Genomic DNA, 26,479 nt, shown 5'->3' with positions numbered 1-26,479 from the left:
TTCTTTTCCCCCAAGCCCTCCTCTAATAGCTAATAGTAGCTAATAATAATAACTAGCATATATATAATACTTGTCAGACACTGCTTAGCACTTTAAAAATTATTTCATTTAATCCTCACAACAACCCTGTGAGGTAGATGCTCTTAATATCCTCATTTTACAGATGAGGAAACTAAAGCACAAAGAGAGAGTGACTCGCCAGGATTACATAGCTAGTAAGTGAAGCCAAATTTTAAATCAGAGCTTCTTGACTTTAGTCTCTGGCACTCTCCTCGGTACCACCAAGCTCTTCCTCTTTTCCCAAATTCCCTGTATTATTGAAGGTACCACCATCCTTTCAGTTGCACCAATGTTCAACCTTAGCATCATTTGCATGTATTTATTACTTATTTTGCATGTTGTCTAATCTGTTCTCAAGTATTGTCATTTTTACCTTCATACCATCCCACTTTCTCCATGCATGTAGCCACCACCCTAGTTATAGGCCTATATTACTTCTCCTTTTGACTATTGTGATATTCTTTAAGTTATTTTCTGTGTTTTGTCTCTTCCTATTTCAGTTCATCTTTTTTTAGCTGCCAAAGTCATTTCCTAAAGCACATGTCTGAACATATCACTCTCCCTACTCAATAAGATCCTTGAATTCCATGTTGCTGCTTGAATCGAAGATGAAATTTGGCATTTAAAAACCTTTCAGACTTTGGTCCTTTGCTACTTTTCCTGTCTCACCCTTTTTCCCCTCCATGTTAGGCAGGCAGGCAGTAGTCATTTATGAAACAACTACTCTGTGCCAGGCACTGTCCCAAGCACTGGGTAGACAAAGAAAGGTAAGAAGAACACCTCTGCTCTCAAAAGAGCTTACAGTCTAGGTGGGGAGATACCAAGGGGAGGATAACTATTGCACACAGGCTACCCTGGCTCAGGGCCTCGGAGAGTTCTACTCTATCTCCCAACTCTGTGACTTTGTACTCCCTCTCCACAATTCTGCTTTTCTAATCTTTAGCCAAGACAGTGCCCTCCAGCCTCAGAAAGCCTCTGTGGTCACCACTCTTGTCCTTAAAGGATCGTTTGATCTGAATCTGGTTGAAATCCTGGCTCTGATAACTTTCTTCCTATGGGATCCTGGAAATACCTTCCTACTTGTGTATCTCAAAGGGTTGGTAGAAAGGTTACACTAAATGATTTGCAAGGGAAGCTTATAGCTTAAAAATGGAATCTGTGAAGTCTTAAGTGTTTTTCAGATGTCAGATATGGTGCTTTGCAGTGTCTGCAATGTGTCTGTAAAGCCCTCAAAAGGAGTTAGAACCCTGGTGCTGCTACTTCTTTTCTCTGGTGGGAACCTGGAAAATCCTGGGCAAATCCACTCACCACTCTGAGTGAGCTTTCTTGGCTTCATCTACTATATCTTTGAGACTCCCAAGAAAGTCTATCTGTATCTAGAAAACAGAGAATTGGTTGTGACAGTGTGTATAAATAATCTTTTGTTGTTTAAGGCCTTCTAAAATAGAATCTAAAAAATTTAATGAGCACCTCCCATGTGAGGAGGAGCCTCCTGCTGGCATTATGGGAACCACCAAGCCAATTAGATACTTCACTCATGGCACTACTAGTTTCTAGTTTGTTTTTTAAACCCTTCCCTTCCACCTTAGAATCAATACTATGTATTGGTTCCAAGGCAGAAGAGTGGTATGGGCTAGGCAGTGGGGGTTAAGTGACTTACCCAGGGTCACACAGCTAGGAAGTATCTGAGGCCAAATTTGAACTCAGGTCCTCCCGCCTCTAGACTTGGCTTTCAATCTACTGAGCAACTACCCAACTGCCTCCACTACTAGTTTTTTAAAAGATGCCCTTGGATCATTATAGTAAAGTATCTTTCAGTTGAAGGCTCTTCTTACATGTTTTCCTCATGTTGCCTTGCAGGTAGAAATAGCTGTATTAAATGCTCGTTCCCGATGGGTGCAAGAGCTTCCTGAGCTTGCAGAGTACAGAGCTAACATAAAGGCTGAACAGAAGAAATGGGAGACAGAACATGAGCTTTCTGTAGCCAAAAAGGTACTATTACCCTTTCAGTGAGAGAACTTAAGTGTCCTCTTTCCTGCTTCCTTCTCTTAAGAGAATGGGTACTCAGGAAAGTCCAGTCTTGTACATACTTGTATAATGATTTCTTTTAATGCCTTCCAAATGTCATGATTAGGAAGCTCCTCCTGGCTGATGAATTAAATCCCATTTATTGCAGTTATAATCTAAATTTCTCTTCAGAATGAATCAAAGAATAGCTGCTGCTTTGTCATCTATTTTTTTTTCCTTCATACATATATATATATATATTTTTTTTTTTTTGGAAATTTTATTTAGTCAATTTAGAACATTATTCTTTGGTTACAAGAATCATATTCTTTCCCTCCCTTCCCTCTTCCCACCCCTCTCCATAACCTATGTGCAATTCCACTGGGTATTACATGTGTCCTTGATCAAAACCTATTTCCATGTTGTTGGTGTTTGCACTAGGATGTTCATTTAGAGTCTACATCCCCAGCCATATCCCTTCAACCCATGTATTCAAGCAGTTGTTTTTCTTCAGTGTTTCTACACTCAGTCTTTCTTCTGAATGTGGATAGTGTTCTTTCTCATAGATCCCTCAGAGTTGTTCAGGATAACTGCATTGTTGCTAGTAGAGAAGTCTATTACATTCAATTGTGCCACAGTGTATCAGTCTCCATGTACAATGTTCTGGTTCTGCTCTTTTCACTCTGCATCAATTCCTGGAGGTCGTTCCAGTTCACATGGAATTCCTTCAGTTCATTATTCCTTTGAGCACAATAATATTCCATTGCCAACATATACCACAATTTGTTCAGCCATCCCCCAATTGAAGGGCATCCTCTCATTTTCCAATTTTTTGCCACCACAAAGAGCGCAGCTATGAATATTTTTGTACAAATCTTTTTCCTTATTATATCTTTGGGATACAAACCCAGCAGTGCTATGGCTGGATCAAAGGGCAGGCAGTCTTTTGTCACCCTTTGGGCATAGTTCCAAATTGTCCTCCAGAATGGTTGGATCAATTCACAACCCCACCAGAAATGCATTAATGTCCCAACTTTGCCACATTCCCTCCAGCATTCATTACTTTCCTTTGCTGTCATGTTAGCCAATCTGCTAGGTGTGAGGTGATACCTCAGAGTTGTTTTGATTTTCATTTCTCTTATTATTAGAGATTTAGAGCACTTTTTCATGTGCTTATTAATAGTTTTGATTTCTTTATCTGAAAATTGCCTATTCATGTCCCTTGCCCATTTATCAATTGGAGAATGGCTTGATTTTTTTGTACATTGGTTTAGTTCTTTACAAATCTGAGTAATTAGACCTTTGTCAGAGGTTTTTGTTATGAAGATTTCCCCCAATTTGTTGCCTCCCATCTAATTTTGGTTGCATTGGTTTTGTTGGTACAAAACCTTTTTAATATAATCAAAATTATTTATGTAAAACATTTTGTGATTTTTTTTTTCTAACTCTTGCTTGGTCTTAAAATCTTCCTTTCTCAGAGATATGACATATATAGTATTTAGTGTTCACCTAATTTACTCATAGTTTCCTTCTTTATATTCAAATCATTCACCCATTCTGAGTTTATTTTGGTGTAGGGTGTGAGATGTTGATCCAAACCTAATCTCTACCATACTGTCTTCCAATTTTCCCAGCAGTTTTTTTTATCAAATAGTGGATTTTGGTCCCAAAAGCTGGGATCTTTGGGCTTATCATAGACAGTCTTGCTGAGGTCACTTACTCCAAGTCTGTTCCACTGATCCTTCTTTCTGTCTCTTAACCAGTACCAAATTGTTGTGATGACCACTGCTTTATAGTATAGTTTGAGATCTAGGACTTCAAGTCCACCTTCCTTCACATCTTTTTTCATGATTTCCCTGGATATCCTTAATCTTTTGTTGTTCCAAATGAACTTTGTTATGTTTTTTTTCTAATTCAGTAAAAAAATCTTTTGGTAGTTCAATGGGTATGGCACTAAATAAGTAAGTTAATTTGGGCAGGATTGGCATTTTTATTATGTTAGCTCGTCCAACCCATGATTAATCAATATTTTTCAATTGTTTAGATCTAGTTTTAATTGTGTGGAGAGTGTTTTGTAGTTGTGTTCATATAGTTCCTGTGTTTGTCTCAGCAGATAGATTTCCTAAGTATTTTATATTGTCTCGGGTGATTTTAAATGGAATTTCTCTTTCTAATTCTTGCTGCTGAGATATGTTGGAAATAAATAGAAATGCTAATGACTTATGGGTTTATTTTGTATCCTGAAACTTTGCTAAAATTGTTGATTGTTTTGACTAGCTTTTTGGTTGATTCTCTAGGATTCTTTAAGTAAACCATCATATCATCCGCAAAGAGTGATAGCTTGGTCTCCTCATTGCCAATTTTAATACCTTCAATTTCTTTTTCTTCTCTAATTGCTACAGCTAGTGTTTCTAGTACAATGTTAAATAATAGAGGTGATAATTCGCATCCTTGTTTCACTCCTGATTTTATTGGGAAGGCTTCTAGTTTATCCCCATTCTAGATGATGTTTGCTTATCATATTAACAAGCAAGCCGACAAAACTATATGATTATCTCAATAGATGCAGAAAAAGCCTTTGATAAAATACAACACCCATTCCTATTAAAAACATATTAAAAACACTAGAAAGTATAGGAATAGAAGGGCCTTTCCTAAAAATAATAAATAGTATATATCTGAAACCATCAGCTTTTGTCATTATTGATCATGGTAGAATTCTTGTATGGTCACTATATTTCTCAACATTTATGGGTTAACTCTAGGCTATCTATCAATAAAGTCTTGGCTGCTATTGAACAGATTTCATTGTTTTTGTTCCTGTTTACATACTTCAATATTGGGTTTTAATCTGCCATATTTATGTGAAAAAGGCAGTGTCTATCTTAAGGGTAGGGAATTTAATCCTCCTCCCCCTACTGTTAGTATCCTTGAACTTATTAACCTTTTTCAAATTTCATCCTGTTTTTGGTCTTCTCTTCCTTTCAAAAGTTTTTTTGAATTCTACTGTTAATCTCCCAAGTGCTAATAAGGTAAAATTTGAGAGGAATAAATATAAATTCTATTCTTGATTTAAAAAAATCAATTGAAACAAATACAGAATGAGGAAAATACAATAATTCATGTGAAAACTATCTGGGGGGGTTTAGTGCAATGCAAATTTAGTAGAAGATAACACTATGACTTAGCTACCTTAAATAGCTAACATGTGCTTTGGTTTCATTAATAGAAAGCTAATGTCCAGAATGAGGGAAGAGATAGTTTTATTGCATGCTACAATGGCCAGAACATATGTTCTGGGTGTCACATTTTAGTAATGTGGATGTTAATAAGAAAGGTAGTCAAAATGGTATAGACACTCAAAACAATGATTAAAAAACTCACTAATTCTAGGAATTGGGAATAGTTACTCTTAAGAATTTTAACCTAACTGCTCTAAAGAGAGAGGCTTCTTAAAATCCAGTTGTGTTGTTTGCCAGCAAGTAGTTAAAAATATATATACTATGTTCTTAAACAGTTTAGTAGTAAGAAAACTATTAAACTGCTTTAGTTTATTTAGTGATTTGGGGGACAGATTTTAAAAATACAGTAAATCTGCATTCACTGTGATCAATCTTTTGGGAGAAATTTTTTATATTTTTTTCAGTTTTGTGTAAAAACTTTTTTAGTTCCAAATCCTTTTCTTCTCTCCTCCTTGAAAAGATAAGCAATTTTATATAGATTATACATATATAAAAAAATTTCCATATTAGTCATGTTGCAAAAGAAAACAAACAAAACCCTCTAAGAAAAATAAAGAAAAAATGTTTTGAGCTACTTTCAGACAGTTATTTCTCTGAAGGGTGGATAGCCTTTTTTTATCATAATTCTTTTAGAATTGGATCAATGTATTGGTGAAAATAGCCAAGCCATTTACAGTTGATAATCATATAATGTAGTTATTACTATGTACAATGATCTCTTAGTTCTATTAACTTCATTTTGCATCAGTTCATATAAACCTTCCCAGGTTGCTCAATAATGGTCAATCATAAATGTTCTTTCTTCACCATATTTAAACAACATTATATAAGTTCACAGACTTTGAAAAGTAAATTAACTGGTTATGTAGTTAATGGGAAGAGGTTTTACAAATTATTTAAATGTCAGTTTTTAAATCTTCTAGGTATCACTTGCACTTCTGGAAGCTAAGGAAAAATGGAAGATAGAGCTTGGAAACACTGAAGAAAGTGTCAAAGAACTTGAAGCAAAGATTTTTTCTTTGCAGAGGGAACTAGAGTTAAAGGAGGAGGAAATCCCTGTGATTGTTCGGGCTAAGTTGGCTAAGTCCCGAAGTGAGTGGAACAAAGAAAAACAAGAAGAAATCCACAGCATTCAAGAACAAAACGAGAAAGATTACCGCAAATTTTTAGATGATCATCGAAATAAAATTAATGAAGTGCTTGCAGCAGCGAAGGAAGATTTTATGAAACAAAAAACGGAGCTGATTCTTCAGAAGGAAGCTGAATTACAGGCATGTCTAGAACAGAAACAAAGAGAGTGGACAATTCAAGAAGGCAAGCAACTCCAGATGGAGATTCACCAGTATGAGGAGGATGTTCTGACTGAGATTGAACTTCTCGTAGAGGAAATTTATGAAGAGCTCAGTGGAATTGAAAACAAACATCTTTCAAAAACTAAATCTCCTTGTTTTCCAAGACGACTAAATGCCCAATATTTGGAGAAACTTAGGGCCTGCATACAGATGGCTTTTAGAGGTACACTGTATCGACTTCTAGAAAATAGTAATCCTGAATGGAAAATGGTATGTCCCAGGGAGCTAAAAATTACCAGCTGGTTATTAAGTATTCAGGGCAATGACTTTAGAAATTACAAGTGTTTTATATATATATTTATTATGAATTAGGATAAAAGTATAATATAAATGATAGGACTAACATTGTTAATAATGGTATAAAAGCTTTTTGAAGCTTATCCAAAGAACTGACGAATCTGCCCCTAAGAATCAAATACTTGGCAGACATTTGTCCTCAGTCATATTTTTCCCAGATAATATCCCCTTTTTTGTGCTGCTTAAGTTCTTAGGGATGAAGTATAAGTTGAATACCCTTTTAATTTTTTTAAACTGTCTTAAATTTGCTTATATTAGGTTTAAGAGATTAATCAAGGCACAGAAGGACATATGCATTGGCCTCAGGAATTTTGTAATTTAAAGGAGAAAACAAGATAGACAAACTCCATCTAGTTACTTATTTTTTAAAAAGGCTTGTATTAATGAAGCTTTGGCATAATTATCAAAATATAAAGCATAACCCAACTACTAAGGTTTTAAGTGCCCATTTATGCACAATGATTGAACTATTTTTTTCCCATTAGTCTCTATAGTATTTAAGTTTATGTTAGATCCAATTTTATCATAGGGAGGGTCTAATGGAGAAAGTTAATTTTGGTTATTTTAAACATAATAGGCAGAAAGGAAAGGGGAAATAGGAGATAGTTTATTTAAGGGCTTGGAAGCAGGAGAACATGCATGTGTTTACATGCAGAATGTTAAGTTTGTATGACTAATGGAGAAATGATGATTGATGGAACAGAGCTATTTGATGAGAAACTTTAAAGCTTAGGGTCTTGATTTTGATATTGTTATCTAATTGTTAAAGCCCTGAGCTTCTGGAGTAAGATGATCTATAAAACAAAGGAGTAGAACTAGATGGTCCATAAGTTTCCTTCTGCTACAGAACCTTATAACTTAGGCAAACCATTTGCTTTATTTTTTCATCTGAAAAATGAAGTTAAAAAACCCTGGCCTACCTAAATCATAGGTCTATTATCAGAATAAAGTGATAGAATTAAAAACATTTTGAAATTAAACACTATATGGTTGCAAGATAATACAGTCATCTTAATCTTACCCTTTAAGCTATCCAAAATTGAACCCTTTAGTCAACAGGAATTTTAGGAATCATCTGCTCTTCCTGACTAAACTTTCTGAAAAGACTTTCTATGATAAGTGCACCTAATTTTCTCTCCAATTCCCATCTCAACCCTTTATTATCTAGCTTCTGACTTTATTATTCTACCAAAACTGCCCTCGAAAATTACTAGTGATCTCTTAGTTGTCAAATTCAGTGACCTTTTCTCAATCTTTGCTCTCCTTGACCTCTCTGCAGCCTTTTTCTACTGTTAATCATCCTCTCCTTAATAAACTTTTTCTTCTTGAGGTTTTTTTTTTTTTAAAACCTGTACCTTCTCTCTTATAATTGATGCAGTCTCTGTTCAAAGGCATTAGAATGATAAGGACTAGGCAGTTGTGTTAAGTGAACTTTGCCTAGGGGTCACACAGCTAGGAAGTGGCTAAGGCCAGATTTGAAGCCAGGATCTACTTTCTCTAGGTCTTGCTCTCTATCCACTGAACCACCTAGCTGCCTACCTCTTCTCTAGGTTTTCAGGATGCCACTCTCCTGGTTTTCCTCCTTTCTGACACCCCCCCCTCCCTTTTTTTTTGTCTTCTTTGCTGAATCCTTATCTATATCATGCCTTCTAACACTAGATGTTTCTCTTGGTTCTATCCTAAGCCCCTTTCTTTACTTATACTAGTTGATCTCATCAGCTTCAGTAAACTTAATTACCATCTCTTTGCTTATGAATCTGACTATCTTGCCCCAAACATTCTGTTGACTACCAATATTGTATTTTTGCTACCTTTTAGACATCAACCTGGATTTAATTAAATTTTTTAAATTTAAAACCCTTACCTTCTGTCTTAGAATCAACACTGGGTAAAAACATTAGCTCTGTCATTAAAATTAGTCTAGTGCCCACCCCCCCCCCCAATATAGATAGTTGATTCCCAGATCTTTCAGACATTCCATCAATTAAGCATATTCAGTCATCTGTTTTAATATTAGACTCACTAGTCTGTAGAGACAGTCACATAATTTGACTAAGCACAAAGCGTTTTACAGCTTTGTGGTTGGGTTTGGGGCCTTGAGTTTGATGTTTATATCTTAACTGAAAAAACATTGCGCTTGAAATGAGATTATGTAAAATGTAGCATTAGAACTAGATGGTATGTAAATTTCTTTTTAGTTTGAAGCTTCTAATTAAAGCTCTATTTATAAACTTAGGCAAACCATTTGTTTAGTTTTTCATTTGAAAAATAAGGACAAAAATGTCTGGTCTAACCAAGTCACTTGAGCATGGGGCAGGTAATCATATCTATTTTGCCTGCCTCCCACAGTTGCTGTGATATCATAGTTATTAGCTTATTATATCATCTATAACATTTACTATTATATCAGTTATTAGTTTCATTAAGTACAAGATTGGGTATTAATGTCATTATTGTTCAGCATAGTCACAAATTCAGCCCTTTGGTACTTTTTAAGGGCTATGTTTATTTGAAATATTTCTAAAATCCACTAAAGAAAGAACCTGTAAAAGGCCTAAATATGTTTTATATTTTTATTTCTAATATGTGTCTTTGAGAAAAGAGGATAAAATCTTTTCTGCCCTTCATTGATTATTCAAGAAATTTATTTCAGAAAAATGAAGTCATGATCTCTGACACAAAGGATCTTACTTTGGAGCAGAGTGGCAAGGGAGAAACTGGAGACCAAGCAAGCCTTCCTGTTTATAATGTTGGGTACCAAATGCAACTACAAAAAATGCTGAAACAACATTACCACCCACATGAAAAAAATGCTGAGCCTGGTAGAGTAACCTTGCTTTTCTTCTAATCTTATATATTCTTTTTGTATGCTAGTAGCTGGTTCTTGTCTAGCTGTGTGTATGGAGAATATTAAAATACTTAGATGGTTGAACTGGCAGTTTCTACTATATTTTCAGAACAAAACTATTGAAAGATCATATGTTAGTTAAAAGATCCCTTAAACTGAGATCCTTGGGACCAAGGCTCTTATTCTAGCTGTTATTAACTTCCTCCACAAGTTACATTGCCTTCCAAATGATAGATGTTCAATATATAATAAAATGATGTTGGAATTAAATGTAGTTATTTTGTGCTTCAGTTTTTTTCTTCTATCAAATGGGGAACAGTGATTTTTACCTGGAAGAAATATGAAAATAAAACAGGAATAGTAGATGTTGAAGTAATTAGAAAGTGGTTAAAGTTAAATAAATGACTAGTTAAAGGCACTATACAAATGAAAATATTACAGCTATTCGATAATCCTTTTACTAGAGACCTTTTTGCATATATAGAAGCTGTTGCAAATGATATAATAATTACTCACATTTTGTATAGTGCTTTAAGATATGCAAAGCCTTTTATATAGCTTATCTATTTGAGCCTTACAATAACTTTGTGAAGTAGGTAGTACAGATAATATCCCCACTTTACAGTTTAGAAAACTAAGACTCTGAGAAGTTAAGCATCTTGCTCTTGGTTACACACTTCGTTAAATGTCAGAGATGGAATTTAAACCCAGGTCTTCCTGATTCCATAGAGTGTTCCTCACTCTATCCATTAAATCATATTGCCTTAAAAAAAATCACCCTGTCTCCTTTGCTTTAGTGTTCTTACCTCTACCCAGAATTGAGTTTTTTACAATAAGAGCCTCATTCTAACTCTAATGGCTTCTAATTTACTATCTGCTATAATCTAGGAAGTTGGAGACTTACCAGGGAAACCAGATAATCAAATTTGTCAAATCACAAATGTGGCTTAACACACACAATTGTAAGTAGCTAGGCCAGAACAAAGGGCCTAAGGTTATATAGCTCTTTTTCTCTGCTATGAAGTTAAGTATACAAATTTTTAAATAGTAATTTTCCTTGCTAAAATGATAAAAAATAGACCCCTTTTGCTGACTTTAAGATTATCTACATCTCTGTTTTGACTAGTTAAGATTATCAAAAGTTTTACTTGCCTGATAAGTGAGGGGGATTGCTTTATATTTATATATAATTTTTTGCTTTTCAAAGTAATTTCATGTCTTTGATGACAGATTAATAATAGCCAGACATAGCCTGAATATTTTTGCTTTTTTGTCTACTTGGGAACACTTTTTTAAGGATCTGTGGCTTCATTGGAGTGTATACACCTTCTGCTTAAGAAACTTGCCTTCCTCTCCTGTTCTATGCCTTAGTAATTAGTCTTTATGGGTTATTTGGTTCAGAAAATATTCATTACTTGGTAGTAGCCAGCCTTTTGATTGTAAACTTCTTTGCATTTAGTTGGACTGAAACTCTTAGGACTGACCTATAGACACACTCTCTGCCTTGCTTGAGAAAGAGTAAAAAACCATTTTATGAATAATTTGGCTTAGGGCAATTATGCATATAAGGAACAAGCTTAGATCAAAAATAAATTAGGATGGTGGTACTAAGAAAAGTCATTAATAATCAGATATTTAAAATAAAATTTTATGTAATGCATAGTACTAATATGTTCTTTTATTAAAGTTTCTGTTGTTCACTGCTGTGGAGCATGAAACTGAATGGGACAACTTTATTTGGACAGTTTTATGGGCTAGGAGGAGTTATATGTAATGCTGTAGTCTAATATCAGAATCATGTAATATTTATAGAGTTTAAGGGAGAAAAGGGTGGCAGTATTTTCTTTACTTAAGTCCTACTGAGGGTACCTTACTATAAGCATGGTGCTGAAACTGGACTCTTGGAGATCATGCCAATGGAATGCATGCTGTGTCAGGTGCTGCTAGTAAGCTGAAAATGCTTCTATTATGGGCCCAGTGATGGTTGCTGGGCTCATCTGAAGACTGGCCTGCCCAAGTTCAGAGAAATTCCTAACTACATTCAGCCATAGCTACCATTGAAGACTAAGGTACAGAGGGACTATAATTTGTATTATAAGAGGGTAGAGTGCCCTGTACTAACAAAGCCAAAGATCTTTGAAGTGTTGAAGCAAATTAAATAAAAGGCAAGAGTCTGCTGCAATCAAAAGTTTACTACAGTTTTATTTGTGCAGTTTTTCAGTGTAGGAAAATACTCTTTGAATCTCAAGAAGATTCTTGCTGTGAACAGTGCTGTCAGAAGCTTGAGAAAGCAAAGCAAGAGTGTCAAGATTTGAAAAAAATGCTAGAGAAATCGTGCAGGCATCTCCAGCATGCAGTAAGAGAACACAAAGCTACTGTGGAGAAAATTGGAGGTTAGTATTTGAAAATAGTGATCCTGGCTACTATTGTAAAGTGTACTTTCTTTAAACTTCATTGCTGTGTTCAAAAGTGGTATTTGAATTTATAACAGGCAATGATCCACTCTAAGATTAATATAAGTGAAGTTTAGTTTTAGTAATAGACATATTTTCAATGTGTTGTAACTATTGGTCACAAATTCATTTTCTTCCTTCTTTGAAATTCCATTATTTCGTCTAAATTTAGACCTTTGTTTCTGTTAGAATAATTCCTTCCTCAGCTTTTCCTGAATGATCTAGACTTACATTTTATATCTAGCTCTCATTTTATTCTCCAATAAAATGGAATCATCATCTCACTTTTTGTGTGTCTTAAAACTAAACTGCTTAAGTTTGTTGATTCTGACCCAAATATCATATTGTCCTTAATTATTTCTATTTATATATTAACTCTTACTCCATTGTGTTAAGAACAAAAAAATTCCATCTATGGGCAGTCCCACAGAGGTCATTAGTCATCTGACTTGATAATGACATCAAGAGTTATTTCCAGGAAGGGGACATGGTTGGTCTCCATTATATCATCTACTGAACATTAGAGATATACCCCTATTAAAAAGGTTTCTCTTAGTAATCCATGATAGACTTTTTAAAAAAATTCTTTCATGATCCTAGACATATTTTCAATGTATTGTACATCTTAAGGTGGCCTAGACCAGTGCTGGTAAATCTCTTAGAGAGGGAGTGCCGCCCCTGTCCCCCAATCAAATGCCATGTCCATTCCTGCCCTGCCACTACCCCCCTTGACAGGTCCATGCCCCAACACCCCCCCCCACCCCCCCACCTCTTTCCCAGACAGGGAAGTTGAAAGTGCTTCCATTGGGCTTATTGGGAAGGTGGGGGTTGGGGTGGGGAACAAGAGGCATGAGTGGAGAGGGAGAGGGAGAGGGAGAGGAGAGTGGCCTGAATGCTCTACTTCTAAGCTCTACTCCCCTCCAGCTATGAGCCACACACTGAGCTATGCTCCCCTCAAACCTAGCTCCTCTCCAACGCCACCATGGGAATCTCCTTCACCACAGACTCAACAGGCATCTATACCACACCCTCACACAGCATATGAGCCAACTAACTCACCCACCTCCTTATCTCACCCCAGTGTCTTACCCCAGACAGGGGAGGGAGGAAGAGCTCCCATTAGGCTGCTGCACAGAGGAGTGGAAGAAGTGAGGGATGTCTTCAGGTACACTGAGAGGGATAGGAAAACAGTTCTTCCCCAAGTCCTTCTGGCTTTCGAGTGTAAGAAAAAAAGACTGCAGGCGTGCTCTACACACATGCCATGGATATGCCATCACTGGCCTAGCCCTTTCCTGATTCATATTTAGTTAGTCCACAAGTTTACTGAATTTTATGTAGATTAATGAATTGCTTTAAATTTGCCATTTAAAAACTAAAAGGGATTTCCCTTTTGTTTGCTATTTCTTCATTTTGATGAACAAGCTGTAGAATCATAGAAATTCAGACCTGAAATTGATGCAGGGCTGTACTATGGTATAATAGAGCTTTGGATTTGGTGTCAGAAGATGGAGTAATCCTGGCTCTGCCACTTTTTAGCTTGCATGTCTTTGTTGCAGTCATGTAACTTCTGAACTTCAATTCCTTAATTGGTTAAATGGAGTTAATAATTCTTTACCTACTCCATAAATTTGTTGTGAGAATTAAAGTAATGTGTCCACTATTAAGATTATCATCTATGCTAACTTAATTATTTTAAGAATCTGACATCACTGGTTTGGGCACTCCGTCCCCTAACACTGGCCTCAATACCATGACAGCTTAATCGTCTTTTTAAACTTCTGTGGCCAAAAAAAATTTCATCACACTGGTCTTGTCCACGTAGCTGGTCTGATCCTCAAATGACACACATTCAGTCCATCATCAGACCCATATCTGAAGCCTTCCTACTTCAATAGGACCCACCAGAGCTTATGCTTTTTATACATAGACTTCAAGAACCAAGGATCAGCTATATATTACAATATGGAATTTAGTAGGATATTAGTTGAGGCCCTCCAAAGCCTGTGGTTTTAAGATTTCCTTACAGGTTTTCTTTCCAAGTACTAATCAGATTTGACCCTACTTAAACCTTCTGAGAGCAGATAATAAGATCTTACATATTCTGCACTTTAGCCACAGATGGTATCATTTGGACATGTTTTAGAGAATGAAGATTTTGCCCTCCTTTGATCCAGTATTGATCCCAACTCATCTATCTTCAAAGAATTGCTTTGTCCAAAAAAATCCATCACTCTACTGACAAACTTGGTAGTGAGCCTCTCCAAACTAAGCTAGATGATTCCTTGAATGACAAATACAACCTGTCACTGTACCCACACTCAAACTTTCTAGCTTGGTATACGCTTCTACTAGGAAAAAAAAAATCTGTAGCATCCATCACAATTATATACTCTGAGGCTTATAACGTAAAACAGCTATAATGTTTAGAAAATAAGGACTTTTGATTAAAAACTAGCCAGAAGCCCCATTGTGCTCCAGCTTTTGGAGATCTATTTAAAAAAAAATGTTGTCCGTTTCCTTACCTTACCAAAAAAGAGTGTCTTGAATGTCATTTTTTTATTTTTATTTTTATTTTTTTAATATATTTTATTTGATCATTTCCAAGCATTATTCGTTAAAGACATAGATCATTTTCTTTTCCTCCCCCCCACCCCCCATAGCCGACGCATAAGTCCACTGGGCATTAGATGTTTTCTTGATTTGAACTCATTACTTTGTTGATAGTATTTGCATTAGAGTGTTCATTTGGAGTCTATCCTCTGTCATGTCCCCTCAACCTCTGTATTCAGGCAGTTGCTTTTTCTCGGTGTTTCCACTCCCATAGTTTATCCTTTGCTTATGAATGGTGTTTTTTTCTCCTGGATCCCTGCAAGTTGTTCAGGGAGATTACACCGCCACTAATGGAGAAGTCCATTACGTTCGATTATACCACAGTGTATTAGTCTCTGTGTACAATGTTCTCCTGGTTCTGCTCCTCTCGCTCTGCATCACTTCCTGGAGGTTGTTCCAGTCTCCATGGAACTCCTCCACTTTATTATTCCTTTTAGCACAATAGTATTCCATCACCAACATATACCACAGTTTGTTCAGCCATTCCCCAATTAATGGGCATCCCCTCGTTTTCCAGTTTTTGGCCACCACAAAGAGCGCAGCTATGAATATTTTTGTACAAGTCTTTTTGTCCATTATCTCTTTGGGGTACAGACCCAGCAGTGCTATGGCTGGATCAAAGGGTAGATATTCTTTTATCGTCCTTTGGGCATAGTTCCAAATTGCCCTCCAGAATGGTTGGATCAGTTCACAGCTCCACCAGCAATGAATTAATATCCCTACTTTGCCACATCCCCTCCAGCATTCATTACTTTCCTTTGCTGTTATGTTAGCCAATCTGCTAGGTGTGCGGTGATACCTAAGAGTTGTTTTGATTTGCATCTCTCTGATTATAAGAGATTTAGAACACTTCTTCATGTGCTTGTTAATAGTTTTGATTTCTTTATCTGAGAACTGCCTATCCATTTCCCTTGCCCATTTATCAATTGGAGAATGGCTTGATTTTTTGTATAATTGATTTAGCTCATTATAAATATGAGTAATTAAACCTTTGTCAGAGGTTTCTATGAAGATTTTTTTCCCAATTTATTGTTTCCCTTCTGATTTTAGTTACATTGGTTTTGTTTGTACAAAAGCTTTTTAGTTTGATGTAGTCAAAATTATTTATTTTACATTTTGTGATTCTTTCTATATCTTGCTTGGTTTTAAAGCCTTTCCCCTCCCAAAGGTCTGACATGTATACTATTCTATGTTTACCCAATTTACTTATGGTTTCCTTCTTTATGTTTAAGTCATTCACCCATTTTGAATTTATCTTGGTGTAGGGTGTGAGGTGTTGATCTATTCCTAGTCTCTCCCACACTGTCTTCCAATTTTCCCAGCAGTTTTTATCGAATAGTGGATTTTTGTCCCAAAAGCTGGGATCTTTGGGTTTATCATATACTGTCTTGCTGAGGTCGCTTTCCCCCAGTCTATTCCACTGATCTTCCTTTCTGTTTCTTAGCCAGTACCAAATTGTTTTGATGACTGCTGCTTTGTAATATAGTTTAAGGTCTGGGACTGCAAGGCCCCCATCATATGTGTTTTTTTTCATTATTTCCCTGGATCTCCTTGATCTTTTGTTCTTCCAAATGAACTTTGTTATGGTTTTTTCTAAATCAGTGAAGAAGTATTTTGGTAGTTCAATGGGTATGGCACTAAATAGATAAATAAGTTTGGGTAGGATGGTCATTTTTATTATATTGGCTCGTCCTATCCATGAGCAGTTAATGTTTTTCCATTTGTTCAAGTCTAGTTTTAGTTGTGTGGCGAGTGTTTTGTAGTTGTGTTCATATAGTTCCTGTGTTTGTCTTGGGAGGTAGATTCCTAGGTATTTTATTTTGTCTAAGGTGATTTTGAATGGGATTTCTCTTTCTAGTTCTTGCTGCTGAGCTGTGTTGGAGATATATAGAAAAGTTGATGATTTATGTGGGTTTATTTTGTATCCTGCAACTTTGCTAAAGTTGTTGATTATTTCAATTAGCTTTTTGGTTGAATCTCTAGGATTCTTTAAGTAGACCATCATGTCATCCGCAAAGAGTGATAACTTGGTCTCCTCCTTGCCTATTTTGATGCCTTCAATTTCTTTTTCTTCTCTAATTGCTACTGCTAGTGTTTCTAGTACAATGTCAAATAGTAGAGGTGATAATGGGCATCCTTGTTTCACTCCTGATCTTATTGGGAATGCATCTAGTTTATCCCCATTGCAGATGATATTAGCTGTTGGTTTTAGATATATACTGTTTATTATTTTTAGGAATGACCCTTCTATTCCTATGCTTTCTAGTGTTTTTAATAGGAATGGGTGTTGTATTTTATCAAAGGCTTTTTCTGCATCTATTGAGATAATCATGTGGTTCTTGCTAGTTTGCTTGTTGATGTGGTCAATTATGTGGATGGTTTTCCTAATGTTGAACCAGCCCTGCATCCCTGGTATGAATCCTACTTGATCATGGTGAATGATCCTTCTGATCACTTGCTGGTATCCTTGCTAGTATCCTATTTAAGATTTTTGCATCTATATTCATTAGGGAGATTGGCCTATAGTTTTTTTTCTCTGTTTTTGACCTGCCTGGTTTTGGAATCAGTACCATGTTTGTGTCGTAAAAGGAGTTTGGTAGAACTCCCTCTTTGTTTATTATGTCAAATAGTTTGTATAGTATTGGGATTAACTGTTCTTTGAATGTTTGATAGAATTCACAGGTGAATCCATCAGGCCCTGGGGATTTTTTCTTAGGAAGTTCATTGATGGCTTGTTGGATTTCAATTTCTGATATGGGATTATTTAAGGATTCTATTTCCTCTTCTGTTAGTCTAGGCAGTTTGTATTTTTGTATATATTCATCCATTTCTCCTAAATTGGTGTATTTATTGCCATATAATTGGGCAAAGTAATTTCTAATGATTGCCTTAATTTCATCTTCATTGGATGTGCTGTCCCCCTTTTCATCTTTAATGCTGTGAATTTGCTTTTCTTCCTTCCTTTTTTTAATTAGATTGACCAGTACTTTGTCTATTTTGTTTGTTTTTTCAAAGTACCAGCTTCTTGTCTTATTTATTAAATCAATAGTTCTATCACTTTCGATTTTATTAATTTCTCCCTTAATTTTTAGGATTTCTAATTTGGGTTTCTGCTGGGGGTTTTTAATTTGATTGCTTTCGAGTTTTTTCATTTGCATTTCCAATTGATTGATCTCTGCTCTCCCTTGTTTGTTAATATAAGCATTCAGGGATATGAATTTGCCTCTGATTACCGCTTTGGCTGCATCCCAAAAGGTTTGAAAGGATGTTTCGCCATTGTCATTTTCCTCGATGAAATTATTAATTGTTTCTATGATTTCTTCTTTAACTAAACGGTTTTGGAGTATCATATTGTTTAATTTCCAATTGGTTTTAGATTTGGTTTTCCATGTACCATTACTAATCATTATTTTTATTGCCTTGTGATCTGAGAAGGCTGCATTTATTATTTCTGCTTTTTTGCATTTGTGTGCTATGTTTCTGTGACCTAATGTATGGTCAATTTTTGTGAATGTGCCATGTGGTGCTGAGAAGAAGGTGTATTCCTTTTTATCCCTATTTATTTTTCTCCATATGTCTATTAATTCTAATTTTTCTAAGATTTCATTCACTTCTTTTACCTCTTATTTATTTTTTGATTTGATTTATCTAAATTTGATAATGGTTGGTTTAAGTCTCCCACTAGTATGGTTTTATTGTCTATTTCTTCCTTCAATTCTCCTAGTTTCTCCATTAGAAATTTGGGTGCTATATTATTTGGTGCATACATGTTGATTAATGATATTTCCTCATTGTCTAGTGTCCCTTTTAACAAAATATAATTACCTTCCCTATCCCTTTTGATCAGGTCTATTTTTGCATTGGCTTTATCAGATATCATGATTACCACTCCTGCCTTCTTTCTATCAGTTGAGGCCCAGAAGGTCTTACTCCATCCTTTAATTCTGACCTTGTGGGTGTCAACCCGCCTCATGTGTGTTTCTTGAAGACAACATATGGTAGGGTTTTGGATTCTAATCCATTCTGCTATTCGTCTACGTTTTATGGGTGAGTTCATCCCATTCACGTTCAATGTTATAACTGTCACTTGTGGACTCCCTGGCATTTTGATATCCTTCCCTAATTCTAACCTTTCTTCTTCAGCTCTACCTTTTAGTCCAGTGATTTACTTTGAATCAGTCCCCCTTGTTCCCTCCCTTGATGTTTCCCTTTTTAGTCCCTCCCTTTTTCTTTCCTCCCCCTCCCCCCTCTCTTTCCCTCCCTTTTTGTTCTCCCTCTCCCCCTCCCCCCCCTTGGTTTTCCCTTCTCCTTACCCTTGTTGGGTAAGATAGAATTCAAGATCCCAATGGATCTGGATGTTTTTCCCTCTCAGAGTTGATTTCCCTGAGATTGAGGTTTAAGTAACCCCCCCCCCCTCTTCCTCTCCTTCTTATAGGAGTTTTCTTCCCCTCCCCTTCCCATGTGAATCTTTGTGTGAGAACGATTATTCTATTTGGTCTTTCTTTACCCCCTATTTATACATTACATTTTCCCCACATATTAGTATACATAGATTGATATAAATGTAGTCCTTATAGAAGAGAGTTTGAGTAAAAGAAGAAGATAACATTTTTCCCCTTTCCTTAATATTTACCTTTTCAGGTATTCCTTGCTCTTTGATTTTCGGTATCAAACTTTCCACAGAGCTCTGGTCTTTTCTTTGCAAAAAGTTGGAAGTCTTCTATTTTGTTGAATGCCCATACTTTCCCTTGGAAGTATATAGTCAGTTTTGCTGGGTAGCTGATTCTTGGTTGGAGACCCAGCTCTCTTGCCTTTTTTTTTTTTAAACCCTTACCTTCCGTCTTGGAGTCAATACTGTGTATTGGCTCCAAGGCAGAAGAGTGGTAAGGGCTAGGCAATGGGGGTCAAGTGACTTGCCCAGGGTCACACAGCTGGGAAGTGTCTGAGGCCAGATTTGAACCTAGGACCTCCCGTCTCTAGGCCTGGCTCTCAATCCACTGAGCTACCCAGCTGCCCCCTGCTCTCTTGCCTTTCTGAAGATCATGTTCCATGCCTTATGATCATTCAGAGTAGAACTTGCAAGGTCTTGTGTGACCCTGATTGGCATTCCTTTATATCTAAATTGTCTTTTTCTGGCTTCCTGTAGGATTTTTTCTTTTGTTTGATAGCTTTGGAATTTGGCAATTACATTCCTGGGAGTTGTCTTTTGGGGGTTTAGTGTAGAAGGTGTTCTGTGAGCTCTGTCAGTGGCTGTATTGCCCCCTTGTTCTAGAATCTCTGGGCAATTTTCTTTGATTATATCTTGTATCACCATGTCCAGTTTGGTGTTTATTTCTGGCTTTTCTGGGTGTCCAATTATTCTTAAATTATCCCTTCTCCCTCTATTTTCCAGATCTATCACCTTGTCGGTGAGATATTTTATGTTCTCTTCTAATTTCTTGGTGTTTTGGCTTTGCTTTATTAGTTCTTGCTTTAAAGCCTGGTTTTCTTTTACAGTTTGGTCAAACTAGTTTTGTAGATGCGTGAATTTCTTTTGCATTATTTCCCACTTTTCCTCCCAGAAGGCTTCCATCTTTTTGGTCATTTCTGATTCAAATTCTTCATGGGTTTGTGGAGAGTTTCCATTTCCTTTGGAAGATTTTGGAGCATTTTCTTGTATATCTTCTTCTATTTGCTCTGTATTTTGTATTTTGGCTCCATAGAATGTGTCCAAAGTCGCCCCTTTCTTCTTATTTTTCTTGGTATTTTGGGGCTTCTGTGCTTCTGTGGAGTTTGCCATCTCTGAATGTGGAGGATTAGCTTTTCTTATCTCTGTCTGGTGATCAGAGGCTTTAGTCCTGGGCAGATTGTCGGTTCTATGAGCTTTCCCTGGGTTAAACTGAATATGCCTCACTGGAACTGGAATGGAAGGGTCGGACCACGTTGCTTTCCGGAAGTTGCCTTCAGAATCGCTGGCCGTGAGGCTGTTTCCTCGGCCTGTGGGGGGGATGGGCTTCAGCTTCCCCAAGCTCTGAGGGCAGGGACTTTCACTGAGACTTGGATAGCAGGATCCAGCCCGTGAGGCTGTCTTGCTCCAGGCAGTGACTTTCACTGGGACTCGGATAGAAGGCCCTGAGGGTTGTTGTTCAGAGGACCCTGCTCTCTGAGCCAGGCCGGGCTGCGGCTTCCCGGAGCCTTGGACTCTGCGCTCCTACCCCTTAGGTCCGAGTGATCTCGGGTTCTGGCTTTTGAGGGGAGCCGTACCTTTTGATCCGGGTCCAGGTCCAGGAGGAGGGTTCCCAGGGTCTGTGCTGTTGATCGTTTTGAATTTCGGCGCCTTAGGAGCTTATAGTTTGAGATCGGTCGGGAAGGGTTTTCCGGAGATCTGAACTTTAGCTTTCTCTAAGCCGCCATCTTCCACAGATCCAGTTCTTAAAGCCTTGAATGTCATTTTAATACATCATCTTTAAAGTATCTTTGAGGGACAGGGGAAATTCATCATTATATGAAGGTCAGTGAAAAATTTTGACTATTATCTTATCAGGGATTTTTTAATTGCTTAGAAAAAAACAACAAACCTAAACCACTGATATTGGTTCTTTTTTTTTCTTTGTATTTTGTCCTTTCCTTGTAAAAGCTAGGTGCAGAAAAACATTCCAGTAAATTTAGAGTTTTTGTTTTAATTGTCTTTTTTAAAATTGCATAGAACTAAAAGGGTTGTTAGAGATAATCTAGTCCATCCCTTCATTTTACATATAAATCGGTCAATGAAACCCAGAGAAATTAAGTGAGAAGACATGGCCTCAGCCTTTGTCTTTCTGGACCAAGGTTGTAAATTTTTTAGTCTCTCTCTTATGGCCACTATTTTATACTCTCGATCATTTCAGTTGTTCTCCTCTGGATCTTCTCCAACTCTTACTTTCCATGCAGCTTACTTCTTATTAGGGAAGTCTTGCTGGTATTAGTTCCCATCTGAATACAAACTGTCTAATATTCTCAATGTAAGCCCAGTTGCCAAGTGGAACTAAGCAATGATTCAGGATGGGAAAACTGAATAGCTTCTCATTCTGTCCTGAGTTAGCCTTTCACAATGTAACTTGGGTTATTTGAAGTGATTCCCCAGTACATCAGTCAACATTTATATTCAAATGCAAGTAAAAAGGAAATCTCATAGCCAAAGAGAAATGATTTAGAGATTAATTAAACTTCTTTCTTCAGTAATATGATTAACTAGAGTTTACTGTATATTAAGCTGCAAAAATGACATTGTAAGAAAGAGAATAAAATGTTCATTGTCTTAAAGGGTTTGGCAAATAATTGATGGTATTGTCTAGCTTGAGTGTCATCACAAACTGATCAGCTAGGTAGTCCTGATGTTAATTTCATTTTATAGACAAAAGAAACTGAAGGTCAAAGAGGATGTGATTTGTCCAGTATAAGGGTTAAAAATGAAAAGTTGGACTAAATTTATGAGAAATATGGTCTCCGAATTTAAATACTCAAGTCAGAATGACTTTTTATGGTAGTTTGTTTACAAAAGGAGAGAGAGTAAAAGTAAGGGAAATGTAAAATAGGATAGAGTAATAGAGTAAGGTATCTATCTTAACACACTAAGTATTTTGCTCCAGACCCTGGCTCAACCCAGGCAGGGCCAATTAGTCCTCAGCTGGAAGACCCTCAGCTGAGGGCCCAGCGATGAATAAAGCAAGGGCTCCAGCCACAAAACCTCTCCCAAGATGGGGGCCTTTCCGGAGGCTAGTCCCTCCAGAAAGCCAGGAAAGGTGTCAGCCTTTTCACTCACCCACGTGGTAGTCCTAAAGGAAGGTCCAAGAGTTGCCTCACCAATGTGTCAGGGTTTCAGGTTCATGAAGCAAATCCTTCACCAGCCTCCAACTAGAACTCGAACTTTGAACTCCGAAGAACTCCCTCACAGTGTAAAAATAAATGATAATGTTGAGCTAAATAAATCTAGATGGAAAGCTGTTCAAAAAAATGTTTTTGTATACTTTTGATAGAGGTAATCAAAAGTATCCTCAGGGATGAAGTGAAGCTCAAATGTGAACTTCCCTTCAGGGCTAGGTACAAGGATGCTAAAGAAACTCTCAACTATAAAAATAAAATATTTATTGAAACATGTAAGGATAAAGGATTTCTAATTCTAAGGGATCCACCCAAATAAACTCCCTGATTCTGCAAGGAACTACTTCTCCTGTGATTCACAGGTGTGAAGATTGGATTTAGCTATTTCCTGATTGTAACAATAAAGATACTTAGTTTAACAAAATCAGGAATGTCTTAGAAACTCTAAATTATTCCATCCTACTTAGACCATACTTTAGGGGAAGATAAAGTTGTAATCTCCTGATTGAACAATGAAGGTATTTAACTAGAACTTTTAAGTTAAGTCTGTTTTCAGATCTTAATACAAAAAGGTATCAAGTAACTATAAAGGTTAAATTAATCACAAAAATTAAGTAATACAAAAGGTGAACTTAACAAAGAAGTGTTAAGTAACTCTAAAGATATCTAATCAAAGAAGATGAGAACTCTAAAAGAATGGGCATTTAGAGGAGGGGGGCACAAGGGTGAAAGGTCTATATATTGGCTCATTTCCTCTCTCCAGTACCTTTTGTGGCTGAGAGTTGGCTGATAGTGTGCTCGGCCTTTCGGTATCTTAGCTTGGCTTACAAGCTATTGTCCAGTTCGGTGGTGAGTTCTGGCTTTACTTTCTAACTTTATCCTTTGAGAAGTTTCTAATCTTCTTCAGAGACCTAGAGGCAGGGATTTTAAAACTCCCCCCAGCACAGGCCAGGCAGGAGAAATCCTATATCCTCTTCCCTCCTTCTCCTTAAGTTCCTTCCTTTTATATTAATTAAATTACCATAAATTCCAGACTGACAGGCATTTTATTTGGGATTCTCCCTGGCAACCAATTAAATCTAGATTTTAAGTCACAATCCTAAAATTATCTTGACAATAGGCTACTCTAATCTTCCCTGATTTGACTAACCCAAATTTATACTATCTAAATAAAAACTCACTATTATCCTTATAAATCCTAACTTCACTTTCAAATTATAAAATAGTAAAGGCCAGCTGGTTGAGTCTCAACAAGAATCAAGCTAGAACTCTGGGTCTTAACAGACTCAGAATCCAAACCAAAGACCGGGTTTTTCTTTGGTCTTCTCAGAGTTAAACAATCTATAAAAACCACAATAGACATTCAATAGTGTTTCCCAAGTTGAGAAAGGAAAGCATTGAGCTCCTTCAGGTCTTTCCTCAGAAAGAGAGAGAGGCAAAGATGTTACCTCTTCCAGCCCTGAGAGAGAGAGTCTCCGAGTGTGTGTCTGCCAACTACCAGAGACCAACTCCCAACTGCCAGAGAGAGTAATTGACACAGAAAAACAATTATAACTGTCAACATCTGAAATCAACATGCTCTCTCAGCTCTGCTTCACACTCTAGTTCTTTCTCAAGCCAGCACTCTACTTTTTATCCCTAAAACTAATAAACACTTACTTTCTAGTATTATCCTTATAATTTTCCCTCTTCTTGCATATGGAGAGATTAAAAAAATCTCTCCCGTACACTCGCTATTCTATGTAATTCTAAAGTTGTACCTAACCCTATTATTATGTTTCCTAAAAATGGTCTTTATCATATGCTTATCTTATCCTATTCTTATTGCTATACTTTATCTATGCCAACCTTTACTAGGGATATAAATGAAAGAAAAGAAAATTTCGATGAAAACAAATAATCAATGAAAACATTTGCGGAAATTCAAGTGCAAAGCATACAATTACAAAAATTCAAAATACAAACTTGAAAAACTTTCAAAACAATAAAATACAGTTACAAAGTAACTCATGTTTTACAAAAACCTAAAGTATCTAAAATAATAACTATGCAAAACTCAAGCAAAGCTTCATTTTACAAATCCTATTTGAACAATTCAAATGAAACTTTTTACTATGCTAAGACTTTATCCTATCATTAATACAGAAAACCAAAACCAACTACATTAAAACTCAAAATCTACTTACTACACTAATAAAATCAAAACTTTGTAATAATTTAACTATATACACATCTATATAAATATACAGATCTGTACAATTTCTACACCTATGCATATGTTATGTATAAAAAATGAGGAAAATAAAATCCCCCTATAAGATTGTCTAAGAAAAACTTAAAGACTTTCTTTAGAAAGTTATGTATGTTTCTTGATTTTATCTCCTAAGAACACATAAAGTCTTCCTGTGAGATAAGATCTTATTTTAATGTGCACAATTGTTATTATTTTCCCAAGGTGCTTTATCTGTATTTATTTATTTCTATGGATATTCATCACCTGGTTATGATGTTGCAGAGTTTGTGAGAAATGTGTTCAATATGTGTATTTTATTTTGTAGTGAATACTTAACAAATCTTTAAAGTCACCTCCTCTGCTACTGTCTTCTGTGTTCTTTTTTTTTTAATTTTTAAATTAAAAAAAAACCTTTTATTTAGTCAATTTAGAACATTATTTCTTGGTTACAAGAATCATATTCTTTCCTTCCCTCCCCTCCCACCACCCTTCCCGTAGCTGATGCGCAATTCCATTGGGTATTGCATGTGTCTTTGATCAGAATCTATTTCAGTGTTGTTGATGTTTGCACTAGGATGTTCATTTAGAGTCTACATCCCCAATCATATCCTCCTCGACCCAAGTTATCAAGCATTTGCTTTTCTTTGGTGTTTCTACTCCCACAGTTTTTCTTCTGAATGTGGATAGTGTTCTTTCTCGTAGAACCCTCTGGGTTGTTCAGGATCACTGCATTGCCACTAATAGAGAAGTCCATTACATGTGATTATACCACCACAGTCTATCAGTTTCTGTGTATAATGTTCTCCTGGTTCTGCTCCTTTCACTCTGCATCAATTTCTGGAGGTCATCCCCATTCACATGGAATTCCTCCAGTTTATTATTCCTTTGAGTACAATAGTATTCCATCAGCAACATATACCACAATTTGTTCAGCCATACCCCAATTGAAGGGCATCCCCATATTTTTCAATTTTTTGCCACCACAAAGAGCGCAGCTATGAATATTCTTGTACATGTATTTTTCCTTATTATCTCCTTGGGGTACAAACGCAGCAGTGCTATGGCTGGATCAAAGGGCAGACAATCTTTTAGCGCCCTTTGGGCATAGTTCCAAATTACCTTCCAGAATGGTTGGATAAATTCACAATTCTACCAGCAATGCATCAATGTCCCAACTTTGCTACATCCCCTCTAGCATTCATTGCTTTCCATTGCTGTTATGTTAGCCAATCTGCTAGGTGTGAGGTGATACCTCAGAGTTGTTTTGATTTGCATCTCTCTGATTATAAGAGATTTAAAACACTTTTTTATGAGCTTATTAATACCTTTGATTTCTTTAACTAAAAATTGCCTATTCATGTCCTTTGCCCATTTATCAGTTGGAGAATGGTTTGATTTTTTTTGTGTAATTGATTTAGCTCTTTATAAATTTGAGTAATTAGACCTTTATCAGAGGTTTTTGTTATGAAGATTGTTTCTCAGTTTGTAGCTTCCCTTCTAATTTTGGTTTCATTTGTTTTGTTTGTACAAAACCTTTT

At 36.4% G+C, this 26,479-nt stretch overlaps 1 protein-coding gene across 13 annotated transcripts in view; it reads left to right on the top strand.

Annotated features, from left to right (window-relative positions):
* The window catches only part of CEP152 (centrosomal protein 152), a 110,212-nt gene that overhangs the window by 70,138 nt on the left and 13,595 nt on the right, over window positions 1-26,479 (top strand). For all 13 annotated transcript variants that reach the window (XR_460809.3, XM_007479921.3, XM_056810166.1 and 10 more), the window contains 4 exons: window positions 1,921-2,052; window positions 6,233-6,871; window positions 9,612-9,780; window positions 12,020-12,199. Coding sequence is in view for 12 of the 13 variants with exons in the window: in XM_007479921.3 (XP_007479983.1) it covers window positions 1,921-2,052; window positions 6,233-6,871; window positions 9,612-9,780; window positions 12,020-12,199 (1,120 nt within the window). In the remaining variant the exon portion in view is untranslated. The remainder of the gene's footprint in view (window positions 1-1,920; window positions 2,053-6,232; window positions 6,872-9,611; window positions 9,781-12,019; window positions 12,200-26,479) is intronic.

This window comes from Monodelphis domestica, chromosome 1, assembly GCF_027887165.1.
Source record: "Monodelphis domestica isolate mMonDom1 chromosome 1, mMonDom1.pri, whole genome shotgun sequence".
In the NCBI taxonomy this organism is placed as follows: domain Eukaryota; kingdom Metazoa; phylum Chordata; class Mammalia; order Didelphimorphia; family Didelphidae; genus Monodelphis; species Monodelphis domestica.
The sequence above is the reverse complement of the archived record's forward strand: the minus strand, read 5'-3'. Positions and strand labels throughout refer to the sequence as shown.